We start from the raw sequence: 17,197 nt of genomic DNA on the forward strand, positions 1-17,197 counted from the left end.
TTCAGAGTGGGAAGGGAAGAATTAGAGGAATTGTTTGTGAGAAGCTGAGAAAACAAGGGAATGCTTAGGGCTGAAGTGATTTTTTAAAAAATCCAGTACTTGAAATTTAAGTTTTGTAATAGCTGTTACCAAGAAGCCAGTAAAACAAACATCTTTGCATGCATTTCTGGGGGGTGGAGGGGAGCATTTTTTTAGAAAAAGGACAGCTGGTTCAAATAAAATGGAAGGTTAAAAAAAACAGTGTTTTGACTTAAATTATACATGGTTAGCTATTTATATTGGTCAAATTGTTCAATTTCCCAAGGTATAGGGTATGCATATAGTATGCAGGTATTCCCTGTATTCAGGGAGGACACAATGAAGGAAGGTCTTAGAGATTAAAAAAATACCTGCTGTGAGGTACCACAAAGCATTATTAATGGACTTTGGGGATCCCCTTCTTTGAAGAATTAGAAGAAAAAAGGCATCTCTCTATCTGAGATTCTTTTAAGTACAGCCAGATTTTAAAGCAGTGGGACAGGCTAAGCTAAATAATCACCTCTCCAAGTTCTTTTGAGGCTGGACTAACCCAAAAAAACTGTTTAAATCTCCCTGTGACTCTCCAAGAATTTTCATTTTCAAATAATACTTAATACCATTTTCAATTTATTAAGGAATTTTGTGACTTTTATTATAGTAGGTCAGAAATATTTGGTATATTAGTCAATAAACTTTTATTAAGCATTTACTATATTTTTCAGAAATATTTGGAGTATTTGTCAATAAATTTTTATTAAGTGTTTTATTTATTATTTATTCTATATAGAATATAGTAAATGCTTAATAAAAGTTTATTGACTAATATGCCAAATATTTCATTATCCATATATTCAGTTACTTTTCTTTCACATACTGACCTACAGAAAAAGTTTGGAAACTCAGAAATGCATACATATGTATGGTACTATATAATATGAAGAAGATATTTTATCTTTTAATACCATAATAATTCAGACTTCTTCTCTGGCATGAAGGGAGGGCTAAAACATTTTAGGTGGATTTTCCAGATAGCAGGGTGCCATACCCCTAACTTGCATGAGGTAGAAGGGATAATGTATTTGGGTTTGACACCACTAGCCTAGATGACTGGGTACATGATGATGCCATATGGAAGAGGGTTTGGGGAAAAGATAATGAGTTCTGACTTGGACTTATTGAAATGCCTCTGGGACATCCAGTTTGAGATGTCCAAGAGGTTGTTAGAGCAGTATGACTGAAGCTCAGGAGATAGATTAGGGCTAGATATATAAATCTGAGAATCATCTGCATAGAAATGATCTTTTAACTAACAGGAGCTGATGAGATCAGCATGTAAGACACTACAGAACAAAAAGATAAGGGGGCCTAGGTTCTATGGGGACATTACCCACTGGTAATGGACACAATATGGGTGAATAACCAGAAAATGAGACTGAGAAGGAGCAGGCAGATATATGGGAGGAGAACCAGGAGAGAACAGAGTCACAACAACCTAGAGAGGAGAAAGTATCCAGGAAGAGAGGATGATCAGCAGTGTTAAATGTTACAGAGATGAGGGAGCTAAGTGGTATAGCGGTTAGAACACCAGCCCTGGAGTCAGGAGGACCTGAGTTCAAATCTGGCCTCAGATACTTGCTACTTACTAACTGTGTGACCCTGGGCAAGTCACTTAACCACGATTGCTTCACCCCCTAAAAAAATGCTGCACAGAAGTCAAGGAAGATCAAAATTGGAAAAGGCCATTTGATTTGGCAACTAAGAGATGATTCTAAACTTTCAGAGAGAGTAGTTTCAATTTAATGATGAGGTTTTAAAAAGTTTAACAGAGAGTAAGAGGAGAAGAAATGTAGGCACTGTGTGTGGATAGTATTAATAAAAGCATGTAATTGATGAGAGACAAGTTAGAGTTGCTATCTTTCTCTTTTCCACATTTATGGGACTAGAGAAAAGATCTGGAATTCCCACATTGTAGGAAAATATAGGTGTGAAAACTCCCACTATGGATGCGGGTAAAAATGTTGTAGTAATTAAGAACTAAAGAGTTAGGAGTCTCACAGAGAGGTGGGCCAATTTCACACAGTTAGCATTCTGTTCACTACAGTATACTGCCTCTATATTAATTGGTGTCCAACCTACCTTAAATATCTCTGGTCTAGGGATATGATTTGGTGGATTGAGAAGGAATACTACTTATCTAGTACTTTCAAGGACGAACATAGCCTTTAGCTTATACTTGCCCCCTTAGCTTCTTCACTGGTTACATAAAATACTTTTAGAAATGATGAATGGTGATTAAACCCATTTATCCAAGCAAATTAGAGAAAGTATATAGATTAGAATATACCAGAACAAAACAAAAAACATACATAGAAGAGTGAATGAATTCTTTAGCCAAAAGTGAGATGAGACTTTAGCTCAAACGAAGAGAGAGGGCACCATCTTGTCCAAGGGGAAGATCTTCCTGCAAAGTCTCTGGGAAGGTAAGCTGGAAGTCAGGAGCATATCAAGCAGCCTGCTTCTCCTGTGGGTCTGCAACCTCCAAAGTCTTTTTCCCTTCACCATCTCTCCTGAAGAGGCTCTGGAATCTCCCAAGAAGCTGTGATACCAACTCTACCCCTTTACACAAGCGCTAGGTGTCATCTCAACATTCTTTCCAACAATTAAGAGTCACTTCTGCAAATACAGAAGCCTGCAAAACACTCGAAACTCTGTTGGAAGCCAGGTTACATATACAGGTGTTGAGAATTGCCCAGCACTCTGCTTTCAGTTCTCACTCACACTAGGTTTCCCCATTCATGTCTTTCTATAGGCTTCCAGGAGACCTTACTCTGAGACTGGTTTTTTGCTTGAACAACAAGTCTAATCAAGCTCCTCAAACTGAGGGAGAAAGCTACTTTGGCCCTTGTTTCTGACACTGTCATCTCTTCTCTTCCTATATCAACTGCATTTTCAACCACCTTGCCTGGATGCCACTACCTTAATTCTGTTTTCACTTGTTGCTTAGCTTTCTATCTGGCTATGAGTGCATTGCCTGTGTGTGCCCTACTTATACTTGCTCACTCTCTCTCTCCCCTTTTCTCTCTGTATCTCTCTGTCTCTCTTCTCTCTCTTTGTGCCTCTGTCTCTGTGTGTCTCTGTCTCTCTGTCTCTGTCTGTCTCTTCTCTCCTCCATGATCCTTGAACCCACAACTCCCTGTGGCCCCAAGCAGACAAAGGGTTTGGAGGACATATTTTAATAATGGTCATTAACAGTAATATATTATGTTTAAAGCTAAGTGATTATCATGACTAATCATATGTTTGAGTCTCTAGATAATGAGGATAGAGTAGAATCAAACATGCAATTTCAGGGTAAATAGTTTTATCTTTTTCCATGTATCTTGAGGGAATTTGCGATATAAAGGATTATATTCATGTCCCAGATGGAGGTAGAAGAGAGCTATAATCAGAGGACTTTGCTGCAGCAGCAAGAGATTTCACTTATGCATACGGAAAGGGTATGTGGTCAGAAACCAAGACAGAGCAGAAAATACAGAGTTAGTTATCCAAGACTTGTATAATATTAGGGAAGCATTAGATTTCAGAAGAAAAAAATTGATCTGGGCCATAGAAAAAGAAAAAGACAACCTTTGGACAAGAAAACAAAAGAAGTAACTTTTCTTAAGAACTGTGTTTTGAAAACTGTTCTCAAACAGAGACAAAAAGACATTCTACCAAAGTCTTTTTATGAGCCAAATATGGTCCTGATACTCCAGCCGGGGAGAGATCAAATAGTAAATGAGAACTACAGACCAATTTCATTGATGAATGTTTAAACAAAAATTGTAAATAGAATCTGTGCAAGGAAATTAAAATGGGATTTCATTTCACAACTTGCAAATTGGCAAAAATGAATCAAAACAGGGAACAGTCAGCTAGTGGGATTATGCACACCAATGTACTGTTTAGTAGAATTATGAATCAGTTTAACCATTCTCGATATCAATTTGGAACTTTGCAAGAAAAATGACAAGTGTTCATACTCATTGCTTCCCCACCCCCCACCCCCAATTGCATTAGTGTGTATATATTGCAAGGAAATCCAAGATGGGGGGTGGGGGGGGAAGAGTCTACTATATACCAAAATACTCAATAGCAACACTCTCTGTAGTAGCAAAGAACTGAAAACAAGGTGAGTGACCATCAGTTGAGAGATGAACTATACTATATGAGACTATATTATATGAATGTGATGAAATAGCATTGTATAGTAAGAAATAGCAAATATTACCAATTCCGAGAAATTGGGAAGATTTCTATGAACTGATACTAGACTCAATGCTGTTTTCCTCTCATTCCTTGTGGCAATGAAAATGCGGGGCATGAATATGTAGGGGAAGAGAATTAGGGAGTGAGAAACAGCAGGGTATCTTGATTCTCATCCCAGCTGTGCTAGTTATGACCTGTGTGATTTTGGAAAGGCCACTTGACCTTTCTAGGCATCACTTCCTCTTATATAAAATGAGAGAGGATGGCCTAAATAATTTTCCAACTCTAAATCTATGCTACTGGGATCTGATAGCTACAGAAAGAAAGCAGATGTTGAATCCAGTCAGGATCACACTGAGCATACAGAGATACGCCTTTCTGTAGGATTAGTATATCCTCCCATCTGTATGAATGTCTCTCTGTGGAATATATTTTTGGCTTCCTATGGGTACAGCTGCTCTGCAGTACTCTAAATCTAAACTGAAGTGCATCTCCAACCCTGCTGTAGAATGGACTGAACATTTTTCACCTCACAGAAAGATGCAGCCGCACAACTGCCATTCATATTCCTCATTGTGAATTATAGAAACGTCTGAGTTTCCAGAGGTCCCTCAAATTTCAGAGGATTATAGTCCTCACTTGGATAACTTGTCTGTTCCCCCATCCTACTGTTGTTTATAGAACCTATTGTGTTTTTTACACAGAGAGTTCCTATTAAAGATAGTGAGGGCATAACAGTGTGGCTGTCTAGGGTTCCAACATACCAAGCAGTCCTAAGCATGAGATGAAACAAGTGTTCCCTAAACAGCTGGCAGTCTGAGCTTCTGTGGGTGGCCGATATTTTGTGGTTGTTGGCTGGAGGGGGTGGGGCAGTGGAGGGTAGGGGGAGGTATTCTTCCTATAAAAATTAAAGGTTGTATTTTTTCCCTTGTCATGGGCTAGCTTTTTGCAGCATTTGGCAGGTTAAGCAATGGAGTTCAGGCAACTGCAAACAGATGGCCAACTATTAAAAGATTAGGGGAGCTTTCGTCATTTCTCCAGTGGTCTTCACCTGCCCACAGATACCCATTTCCCTTTCATAGAGTTTACGTAAAGGATTCAATTATCTTCCTTTTTAAAAAATATTTTTTCCAAATGAGACAGAAGCAAAAGCTCTGACGTGTAAAGGGAAAGAATAGACGAAGGAACTTTCTAATTCTGAGTGCTCTTGGGATAAGATTCTAATTTCAGCAATGCAATCTGCACTGGCCCATATTTTGAAAGCCTCACTACCACATTTGCAGAGTAGAGGACTTTTCAAAATAGATAGTGATATCCACCATTCATATCTGATTACCATCTGGCTCTTGGTCAAGAAGGAACAAAGTTGTATGTGTGTTTCATAAGTGTAACCTTGCTTTTAAAAGTGCAATGATAAATTGTGGCCATAGCAGTTGAATTAAATGGAAATGTAAGACCAATGTAATAAAAAGTGGAGAGCAATTCATGTGTGACTTAGTTCCTGGAAGAAATAAAAAAATTTTACATCCTATTGCATATGAAATTTTGACTCCATGGGACAGACTACCTTTCAGAATAGCAAAGTCTCTGTGCAGCACAGGAATGCCTCATTTGGTTCAGAATGAGGCTTTATACCCATGGTATCAAACTCAAATAGAAACAGAGATCACTAAACCATACATAAAGATCCCTGAAGGCCATATTTTCACTTAGAAAACCACATATTCCTATTTTCTTTGTTTTACCATATTTTTATTTATGCTGTCAAATATTTCCCAGTTGCTTTTTAATCTGGTCATGTTGCAATACTCAGTAATGTTGTGGACTGCATGTGGCCTGTGGACAATGTATTTGATACCTTTGCATTATACTGTTTATGAAAGGAAGTTTCTATGTTCACTCCAGGCTTTGGTTGATATAGGGCTGTTTTTAATGTCTTCTGGGTGGTGACCTAATTCCACTGACCTATTTGATTCCCCAAGGCTTCCTTATTGAAATAATTGTTAGGACCAACATTTGGAGGTCCCCACCTTTAAAGGGAGGATCCACTCTTTAAATTTCGAGAGTATTTAAGATGTTTTTAGATGAGTATTTAATGTCTTTTTTTCCTTAAAATTCTTGGTGAGCTACATAACCAGTTTATAGGGATATTGGGCATTCTCTAATTCTTCTATCCCATCCTAATTAAAAAACAGTTTTTGTTTAAAAACCTACAGCATTGTAAAAAAGAAAAAAAGAAATTACCATTGTTGGTATTTTAAACCAAAGAACTCATTATTTACCAGTTATTTTAAAATAATCAAGTAGGAGGAAGAATGTATACAGTCTAATAATATATTAAAAAAAAAGATCAGTCCCTGGAGACATTTGCTTCTATTTACATTCTAAATGTTCCACAACTAATGGGTCCTGTAAGTACAATTATTATATTAGCTCCAGTTGCTATTGGCTGCTTGGTTTAATGTAGTTTATTAAACTTGAGGGTTACCAGCTGCTTTGGTGTCTCTTGAGGACTTACACTTAACAGAATGATTTATTGGAAGCAACATGAATGCACTCCTTATCAATTAGCAAGACAAAGTATTTGTGACACTGCTTCTGAGCTGGATGTCTTGACTATTTAGAAATAAGAGTTGAACACAGGTTTTGTTTATGTGACAGTGACCAAATTGGATGTAACTGTGACTGGTCTGCTTTGCCACAGTCTGATGGACAGCATTTTCTATTACATGTAGGACTATGATTATTAGCTGTATTGAAAATAATCTTTTGATCTTATCCACTTTGGAGTAGTGGTTTAGACAAGATCATTGTACTTTTTTCATAAATTGCTCGAATGGGGTCATATCTTTTATCTGTAATGAGAAGCTACACTTGAAAGAAATGGAAATAATTCCTGTCTTATTGAACTGAACATTTTCTGGGATAGGAGATAGGAATAGGGACTAGACCTGTGATTCATTGGTGTGGAAAAATTGCAGACGAGGGACCTGCCCACTAATAGAGATCAGCACCCTCTCTGCTGCAACTTGTAGTCTTAGAGTTGCCTAGGAAGAGGTCTCAAACTAGCAGTCATTCTACAAAACTCCAGAGTGCTACCGAAACCAGATTAAAATGTAATTGGGAAATGTTTAACAAAATAAGTAAAAATACAATAAGACATAATTTTAGTTTGTGGTTTTCTAAGTCAGTATGTGGCCAGAAAGGATTCATTTTTATTTGAGTTTGACACAGCCATCCTAGAGCAATTTAATGGACTTGTCAAGAGGTGGGACTAAACATGTTCAGACAGAAAGAAACTGAGGCAGGTCATCTTTTAGTAGAATAGATCCTAAGACTAGGTCATTTTTTTTTAAAAATTCCTTTTCTGACCTTACTGGAGAGAGAAATATATGATGTTACTAGATTAGTTAGTGCAAATTAAGGAAGAAAACTTGAAGCAAATTTCTGCTTGAGCAGCCACAAAAGAGTGTCACTGTACATGATGGAGTCAGTTGACGAAGAAAGAAAAGACCCGGGGTGGAGTTCCAGCTCTCACACTCACTCACTACCTATGTGGCAGTGGCTAGTCTCTTAGCTTCTCTAGGCCTAGTTTCCCTCATCTGTAAAACAAAGGGATTGGACTAGGTGAGTTCCCATTTCCCTCCCAGCTTTAAATATCTATGCTTTTGAGGTCAGTGTGGGAATTAATAACCACAGTAGTAGTAGCAGTAGCAACAATTGCCATTTGCATAATGCTTTAAGGTTTGCAAAGTGCTTACGAATCATTGTGTTTTATCCTTGTGGTGGCTGTGGGAGGTAGATATCATTACTGCCCCCATTTTACAGAGGAGAAAACTAAGGCTGAGAAAGGTTAAATGACCTTCCCAGGGACATACATTTAGTAAATATTTGAGGGAGGATTTGACCTCTGGTCTCTCTGAAACAAATTTTGTGTGGCCACAGCTGAGACTCTTGGTGACTGACCATACATAAATAAGTTGCTAATAATTTTTTTAATTGCAGAGATGTAATTTTTTAAAACTATGGAGGTCTTTAATTTCAGAACACCTTTTGCCTTTTACCTCTTACCTTGGACCTCTCAGATACCAACATCAATTCTTTGTTTGGCAGTCAACCCGATGCCTCTTAATTCTATAAATAATACTCAGAAATGCTGTAGGTGGTTGGCTGCCACATGGTCTGTAAATAGAAATTAGTTTATAATGGAAAATCAGTAAAAGCAGGTATTTGGTGAAGTAATATGACTCATTTGGGCTAGGTGGATGAAAAATGGACTAGATACACCACATTTTCCCCCAGTTCAGACTTTTGTGCTCTAAACTGCACATTTTCTTAATGTATGAAAATCCTTTCGAAGCTATTGGCAAAGTTGTCTAAGTTCTGGTTGTTTTTCTTACCATCTATATCCTAAAACTAAGTTCCTATTCTTCATCAAGATTGATATTGCATCCATTTTTGTTAATTTTATTTTCAGAATGGCAGAAACACAGGGATTGCTGGAAAGGCTGGAGAAGGCTGTAATCCGCCTAGAATCGTTGTTTTCAGCATCAACTGGACCTCATGGGGAATGTGGAGCAGTGAATGGAGTCAATGGAGGTAGGACCAAGGGGTATCATTGAACTTATATTCTGTAGTATAAATGGATCTCTTTGCTACCTCATTTGAGAACTGAGCAATCTACCTTACCCTTACAATTTATTCCTCCCCTTTTATCATAAAACAATTGAACAGAAAGCATGGAAGTAATTTCTATAGCAAAGAAAACAAAAAGGTTTTTCGACCACTGAAGGAAGTGTCGATACTAGGGCATGGGTAATTTTCTAGACTTTACTGAGGTATTTTTTTCTGTTTTAGTGCATGTGTTTTTATGTTTTATGTTTTTACATACATATATACATATTCTGTATGGCACTATATATGACTTCTGAGAAATTTTTTTGAAAGAAAGAAAAGCTGTCAGAGTCAGAACCTAAAGAAACATAGTTTTCTACATCTGAAATTTAAAGAAAACAAATCATTAAGCTGAGGGACTGCAAGCCTCAGGGTGTTTAAAAAGTAAATACCTCATACAGCCTTCAAAATAAGCACAGACTTCATCTTACTTTTCCCTTTTTTTACAAGCCCTTCAGGTTAAATGAAGGATAAATGAAGACAAGATAGATTTCTCATTCTTTCTGCATAACTTAGACTAGACTACCTATAAAGCACAGTTCAGCATTACTTTTAATTGATCCTGTGAAGTTGTAATACTATATGAGCGAAAATGCTATTAAGATTTCAGGGCCCTAGGCCCCTTTAAAAAGGTGAGAGAAAGAGAAGGACCTGTATGTACAAAAAAAATTTTAATCAGCTCCTTTTTAGTTGCAAAGAACTGGAAATAAGGGGATGCCCATCACCTGAGGAATGGCTGAAAAAATTATGCTATATGAATGTAGTGAAATACTTCTTTGGTTCACAAGAAATGATGAAAAGGATGGTTTCAGAGAAACATGAGGAAGACTTGTATGAACTGATGCAGAATAAAACAAGCAGAAGCAGGAGAATAATTTATTAAAAAACAATCATGTTGTTAAAAAGAACAATCTCGAAAGACTTAAAAACCCTCATCAATACAATGATTCCAGAGGACCACTAATGAGCCCTGCTACACACTTCCCTGACAGAGAGGTGATGGACTTAGGTTACAGAATGAGACCAGTATTTTTTTATACATGACCAAAGATGGAATTTATTTTCCTTGACTATGTATATCTGTTTACACGAGTTTTGTTTTTATTTCTTTCAATAGAAGAAGAGGAAAAAGAGAGAGAAAATAGATTTTTTGTTCATTAAAAACATTAAAATTTTTAAAAGTACATATTTCTTTTTAAAAATTTTATTATGTCTAGTAATATGGTGAAGTTTTTTTCAGATTCTCTAAGTCATTACCAATTCTTTTTTTTTTGCAATCATTCCTTGTCACATTTTAAATTTCTTCCATGTCATACCCACTTGGAAATATTTCAGGCTACTTTGGATTGAGAAAAGCTTTGGGGGTCAGAAAAAGCTTTCACAGGGCAAGATTTATGTTAGTGCTTCTAGAATTTCAGGCTTACTTAGCTCTGTGCCTTGTATTACATGCCCGGAGACAAAAATTACTGTGTGAGCACAAATGTGCAGGCTCATTTTTTTTTCATTCTGAACAGAATGAAAATAGAAATGTCTTTGAGGGAATTGAAAGGGAACGTTGTTTAAGGATCCCATAAGCTTTCTCTGCATCAACTGAGACATATCTATGGTTTCATTTTAAGTGTCTTTTTGTTAGCTACACAGTTGGTACATGAGATTCATTAATCTGCACTTGTAAGAAAATATTTTCATATTGTGTCATACTCAACATGTTTTATTATTCTGCTATAGATCTCAGGTCTACAAGACATTTCTCTAAAGATAGCTGACTGCAAGTGACTGAGAATACCAAAAAGGAGAAAAAAACTAAAGTCCAAATGCAAGATGATTCTGAAAGGCCATTGAATAAGATAAAACTTCATTAATTTGGACCACACTTACTCAGACAGGGACTGAGCGTAACTGAATTTTTTCACTCTCCATAAAAAGGGGATTTACTAAACAAGATATTAGGGTAGATGTTTAGACTGATTGCCCAAGAGAACAAACTGCTGCAATCACATCATGTATAATTTATATACTAAATCATTCTCATCTATCCATCAAAGCAGGTTTCTTAAGGACAATTAGGCAACAATTACTTTATGTATTTAGTATCTGGTACTCCATCTCCCCAACATCTTCCTCAGTATTCAGTATTTTAATTGAAATATTAAATTTTAAATATCAAAATTCAATATTTTAATTGAATTAAAATTCCATATTTTAATAATTACTCTGATATCTTTACCAAAGAGTTCCTTGACCTCCTTAACCCCAACAACCTCCTCTATTCCAACAACCTCCTCTACTCCATTGCATCTGCACCCCAGCATGTTCATACCTTAGATCTCAGCATCTCAGAATTGTGCCACTTCCAACATATAGAAGTTTTAAAGTGTACTGTTTTCCAGCCATAACCTGCTATCCTTCTTCTTCTCCCACTTTCTCACTCACAGTGTCTTTGTCCTTATTGTGACCTTCAGTATTTTCTCTCATCTTTAGCTTTTTCTGTCTCTGTATCTCTGCCTGTACATCTCTCTTTTTGTCTGTCTTCACCTCTCTCTATCTCTGTCTTTCTGTCTCTGTGTATCTCTACATCTGGAGAAGAGAGAGGGTGGGGGAAGGACAGAGAAGAGAGACACAGAGATATTTTGGCTTCGTTCGACTCCATACCCAGCCTTAAACCTATGGTTTGCCACTTTAATGTTAATGCTCTTGAAACCCTTGCCACATTTGGAATTATGTTATCAAAAAGTTATCAAAATATCCATACTTTTTGACCCAAAGATTCTACTACTATTCATATACTAGGGGCAGCTAAGTGGCACAGTAGATAGAATGATGAGTTTGGAGACAGGAAGAGGTCCGTTTGCCTCAGTTTCCTCATTATAAAATGGAGATAATAGCATCTACCTCCCATGGTTGTTTTGAGGACCAGATGAGATAATAATTGTAAAATTAGAATGTTTTACCAGGCCCAGCACCATATAAATATTAGCTATTATTCTCCAAGAAGATTAGTGATAAAAAGAATGTTCCATATATATTCAGAATATTTATAGCAGAACCTTGCGAAGTAACAAAGAACTGGGGAATGGCTAAACAAATTGTGCTACATGAATGTGATGGAATATTATTATGCTGAATAGGAAGGTCAATGTGATGAATACAGAGAAGAATGGAAAGAGTTATATGAACTAAGATAGTTAGCATAGCCAGGAATACGATCTACAAAATAACTAATACAATGTAAATGAAAGAACAACCACAAAGCAATCAAAAGTGAATGTTACAAAATTTCAAAGAACAAACATGGACCCAAAGAAGACATAGGTCTAGAACATTACATATATTTTCAGATACTTTTTTGTTGTATTGATCAATTTTACTGGCTTTTTTCTTGTTTCTCTTTTTCTTTTAAAAATATTATTTGTTGCATAGGATGGCCATCTAGGAGTAGAAAGGAATATTGGTGGAAATTTGGGGATAACAAAAGATATCAATGAAAATTTGTTTTTTTAAAAATCCCTTGGTACTGTGATCATTCAAAATTCCCAACCTGAAAATCTTTATCCCTTGGAAACCTCCCCTATCTGATATTTTTTGCTTCTTCTCCAAAATTTCTTATAGTCATTAGAAAGGTCATGAGATCAAGTAGACTTCACCTACTAGACATTTTTGGGACATTGCCTCATATGGGCTCTTGATGCTGCTCAGTAATCACAGAAACACATGATTTTATAATTGTCAGTTACCTCAGTACCCATCTAGTCCCTAGAAAGAACACCAACGCAACTGTCTGACAAGTTATCATCCAACTTTTACTTGAAAACTTCCACTGAGGGAGAACTCACTACCACTTGAGGCAACATATCCCGCTTAAATAACCTTAATAGTGTTGGGGTGGGAAAGATTTTCCTTAAATCTAGCCTAAATTTGTCTCTTTGCAATTTCTGTTAATCTTAGTTATGCTTTCTGTGGCAAAATAAAAAAGCCTAATGACTCTTCCACATAATAACCCTTCATGTATTTACTTGACAACAGCTATCATGTGCCCCCACCCCCACTTAGAGTATTATCTCCCCCAGGTTATACTTAGAGTCTTCATATGACATAGACTCAGGAGGCTCTTCACCATCCTGATTGCCTTCCTCTGGTTGCTTTCCAGCTCATCGATGTCCTTTCCTAAACCAAAGCACCCAGAACTGCACACAGTACTTCAGATATAGTCTTAAAAGACTATGGCAGACTACAGTAGAACTATGACCTCCATATTCCTGGAAAAGTGATATCTCTCTTAATGCAGCCCAAGATCTCATTAATTTTTTGGCTGCTACATCACATTGTTGACTTGTATTGAACTTATGATTACCTAAAACCCCCAGATCTTTTTCAAAATGCTATCTAACCATGCCTCCTCCTTCTTGTCCTTGCAAAGTCACTTCTTTAAAACCAAGTGTTGTATTAACTTTATATTTATCCCCATTAAATTTCACCTTAATAGATTTAGCTCAATGTCCCAGATTGTAGAAAATTTTTTTGGTTCCTGACTGCCATCTTGGGTTTAAATCATAGTTATGCCACTTACTCCTTATGTTAACCTTGGACAAATTACCTTCTCTGGGCTTCAGTTGACTGTAAAATGAAAGAACTGGACTCTAAGGTACCTTTCAACTGTAAATTATGATCCTGTTATCCATCTTTGTGTTTGATATCTCTCCTAGTTTTGTGTCTTCAGAAAATTTGATAAGGATTTTATCCATGTCTTTACCTAAGTCACTGATATAAATGCCAATCAGTACATGTACAAATCCCTGGGGCACTCCACTAGAGACCTCTTTCCAAGTTGACATGAAACCATGAATGACAGCTCTTTGATCCAGCTATCCACCCAGTTCTGAATACAGTTCTTCTAGTTTACTCTTAATAATTCTTTATCTTATTCCCCACAGCAACTATTGTACACCTCTTCTCTTCTCTCAGCAACCATTCACAATCCATTGCCAACACATACTGAAAGACTTTCCTACCAGTCTTTTCCCCATTAGCAGAGGCTCTAAGAATCTAGGGCCACCTCTGAACCACAGAGATTTTTCAGAGTAGGACTTCAGTGGAGAAATAATATGCCTAGTACAATTTAGAATATTTCCTTTACTTTAAAAATTTGCCTAATTAATTTTTAATGTACACATGTAATTTAATTATACTGTATTATAGCTAAAAACAATTTTCGAAATGATTACAGTAATAATTATTTAGAAAACAAGTTCTCATTGTACCTTCTTTTATGTGGGAAACTCAACAAAATTAATGCAACTTCCCCTCCCCCATTCCAAACCTAATGAGTATGTATACTGTAGCCCTACTGGGCAGCCTTCTCACAAAGGCATCATAGATTTATTTCATAGTTGCTAAAGATTTGATAATAAATTTGGGGCTGATGCTAATAGGTAGGAGTATTATATAATCATGGATTGTTAGGTCTGAAAGGACCATAGAGGTCATCTCATCAAGGGATTCTTAACCTTTTTATGTAATAGACCCCTTTGGCAGTCTGGTGAAACCTATGGACTTCAAAATAATATTTTTAATAATTGTAAATATAATTTTCCCATATAAATTCATCATCCCGCTGAAACCTATCCATGAATCCTTTAGGGGTGGAAGGCAGTGGACCCCGGGTTAGGAATCTCTAATCCATTCCTGAACCTGGAAAGGCTATGGACTGTTCTTAGGAAGTCACTATTAGATAATGGAAAGAACCCGGATTTTGGAGTCAGAAAATTGGAGTTCAGATCTTAGTTCCTTGGTTTATTAGCTGTATGAACATGAACAAGACACTGAACCACCCAGAATAAGAGTTCTCAGGCTTTGTACAGGAGAGCAGAACTCTATTTGAGGTTTCTAAGTTAAATAAAAAACCAAACAAGTAGGACCTCAGAAACAGGTATCATTTCCCTCAGGGGCAAACTAATGTAGTCTTAAAGAAATGCATTTTTTTAATAGAATAGTGATTGTTCGTGAGATGGTTGTCAAGCTGAGTTTTTTTAGTGTTATGGGTTTAGTGTTATGGGTTTCAAAAGGGACTTAGAAACATCCCAGATGAAAAAGCCCCAAAATCCCTTGTGATTAGTGGCTGAAAAAAAGCCAACCCTTTATGTCATTCAGATTCACAATTATGCTCACGTGAGGATTAGGATCATTGCCCGTTGAGCCATCATGACATTATATATGATATATTTGCTAGCATGTAAGCATTTTTCAAAGTATACACATACACACCCACCCATGGTGCACAAAATAAGCAAGTCAATAGACTGATTATTACTGATTGTTACTTCTTAAAATCTAATGATTCTATGTTTTCTGTGATACTTGCTTCCCTTAAGTGAGAGACCTAGCAATGAGTATTTGCAAGGCTTTATTATGGCAGCTAAGTTACAAATGTCACTGAGGAAAATGAAAAGTAGGAAAACAAATAATTGTATTATGGGTCACCTAAGCTGTACTGCCTGATATAGTCATGTATCTTGTGTGTGCTCAATAAATACTGAGGGAGTAAATGAATGATTGCCTGAACAAGATGAGTTAAGCTCTGTTATCTAAGGAAGGATAGTAACAGCTGTTTCCCTGAGCTAACCAGGGACTAATAAAGTGCCCTTCTCTCAAAGGTGTTGCACCCTCGGTGGAAGCTTTTGATAAGTTGATGAATGGTATGGTTGCTGAGTTTCTGAGGAACAGTAAGATCCTGGCTGGGGATGTGGAGGCTCACGTGAGTATTCTTGGCTTTTCTTGCTTAATACTGGGGGAATGACTTGGGTAACCACTGCCACTGCTTGGTGAGCAGTGAACTCCTTTTGGTGTGCTAGCCTTGGCTCCCAGAAGCATGGTCGAGTGGATAGAGCTCTGGACTTAGAATGAGGAAGACCTGGGTTTGAATCCTTCCTTTGTTAATTTTGTGCCTCCTGGAGCCTCAGTTTTCCAATCTGAAAAACGGAAGATACTAGTACCTACCCTCAGGGTTGTTGTAAGGATCAAATAAAAAATATATGTAAAGAGTTCTATAAATGAGCTAGTAATGATGGTGGTGGTGATAGTCATGATAGTTGTGGTAGGAGGAGGAAGAAGAGGAGGATAGCAATATGTATTATTGGAATGTGCTTTAGACTTGGAATCAGAATGCCCAGATTCACATCCTGGCTCTGACAATTACTAGTTGGTGATAATTTCACTTTTTTGTGTCTGTTTCGTTATCTATAAAATGGAAATAATTTTACTGATCTTCTTACCTTATCTGGCTTCTAAGCCTGAAAGGACTATGTGTTGTTCAAGCTAAGAGACAGCTAAATCAGCTGTCCTGTCCTCTCCCCACTGCCCTACTATTCGTCTGTTCCCCAGGGAGTATAGCAGTAAGCCAGTGCTGACTCAAATCAAGCTATCTTGTAGCTTCTAGACCATCTCATAATGTGGTCTTAAACTTAGACCTTAGACCTTGTCTTTCTCATGGACCCCTTTGACAGTCTGGTGATGCCTCTGGACTCCAGAATGATGTTTTTAAATGCATAAAATAAATTACATAGGGTTACAAAGGAAATCATTTACCTTGAAATGTTGTTATCAAAGTATTTTACAAGACATATTCACAAACTTCAAGGATCTCCAAGCTTAGAATCCCTAGCTCAGAGACTGTTTAAAAGCTTTTGATTCAGATGACAGGTTTTCAGTGACCCTGGTGTTTATCCTGCCCTATCAAGAGGGTTACTGTGTTATTGTTCTTTGTTGCATGTTTCCAGCTTTTACAGATTTTTAAATGGTCTGCTGGCTGGTTGGCATGTGATTGCAGTTGCTGCAAATCTGATCCAGGAAGAAAATGAATACAGAAATAAATGTCTCTCACCAGAGCCTTCATTTTTCTTTTGCCTTTGTTTTCTCTGCTTAAGGTGCTCATAAGGATTGTAGCTTAGACATCTGTCTACCTCTAGATTTTCCAGCAACCAGTCAGGCCTGGCACTAACAGTAGTATTAAATGCAACTAGAAACCTGATTCTCAAGTAAAACTTTGGCTTGGAGAGAGTAAGTTAAAAAAAAAACCACACAATTCACCTATCTTGTATCCTTGGCATTTTTTTTTCTGACTCTCCTTCATTTGTAAATCTAAAAAAGAATAAATGCACATAGGTTTGCCTAAGGGTGCCACAGCAGCTAAAAGATTAGTAGGTTGGAGGGGGAAAGGCGGAGAAGGAAGCAAAAGTTTTTCTAATCATTATTTCTTCTCTTC

At 37.0% G+C, this 17,197-nt stretch overlaps 1 protein-coding gene across 2 annotated transcripts in view; it reads left to right on the plus strand.

The window, feature by feature from the left end:
• CAP2 (cyclase associated actin cytoskeleton regulatory protein 2) overlaps window positions 1–17,197 on the plus strand; it is a 162,082-nt gene that overhangs the window by 24,439 nt on the left and 120,446 nt on the right. For both annotated transcript variants that reach the window (XM_036740974.1, XM_036740973.1), the window contains exons 2-3: window positions 8,744–8,865; window positions 15,591–15,691. In XM_036740974.1, coding sequence (XP_036596869.1) covers window positions 8,745–8,865; window positions 15,591–15,691 — 222 coding nt within the window. In that variant the 5' untranslated portion in view covers window position 8,744. The remainder of the gene's footprint in view (window positions 1–8,743; window positions 8,866–15,590; window positions 15,692–17,197) is intronic.

The sequence above is a fragment of the Trichosurus vulpecula genome, chromosome 1 (genome assembly GCF_011100635.1).
Source record: "Trichosurus vulpecula isolate mTriVul1 chromosome 1, mTriVul1.pri, whole genome shotgun sequence".
Lineage (NCBI taxonomy): Eukaryota > Metazoa > Chordata > Mammalia > Diprotodontia > Phalangeridae > Trichosurus > Trichosurus vulpecula.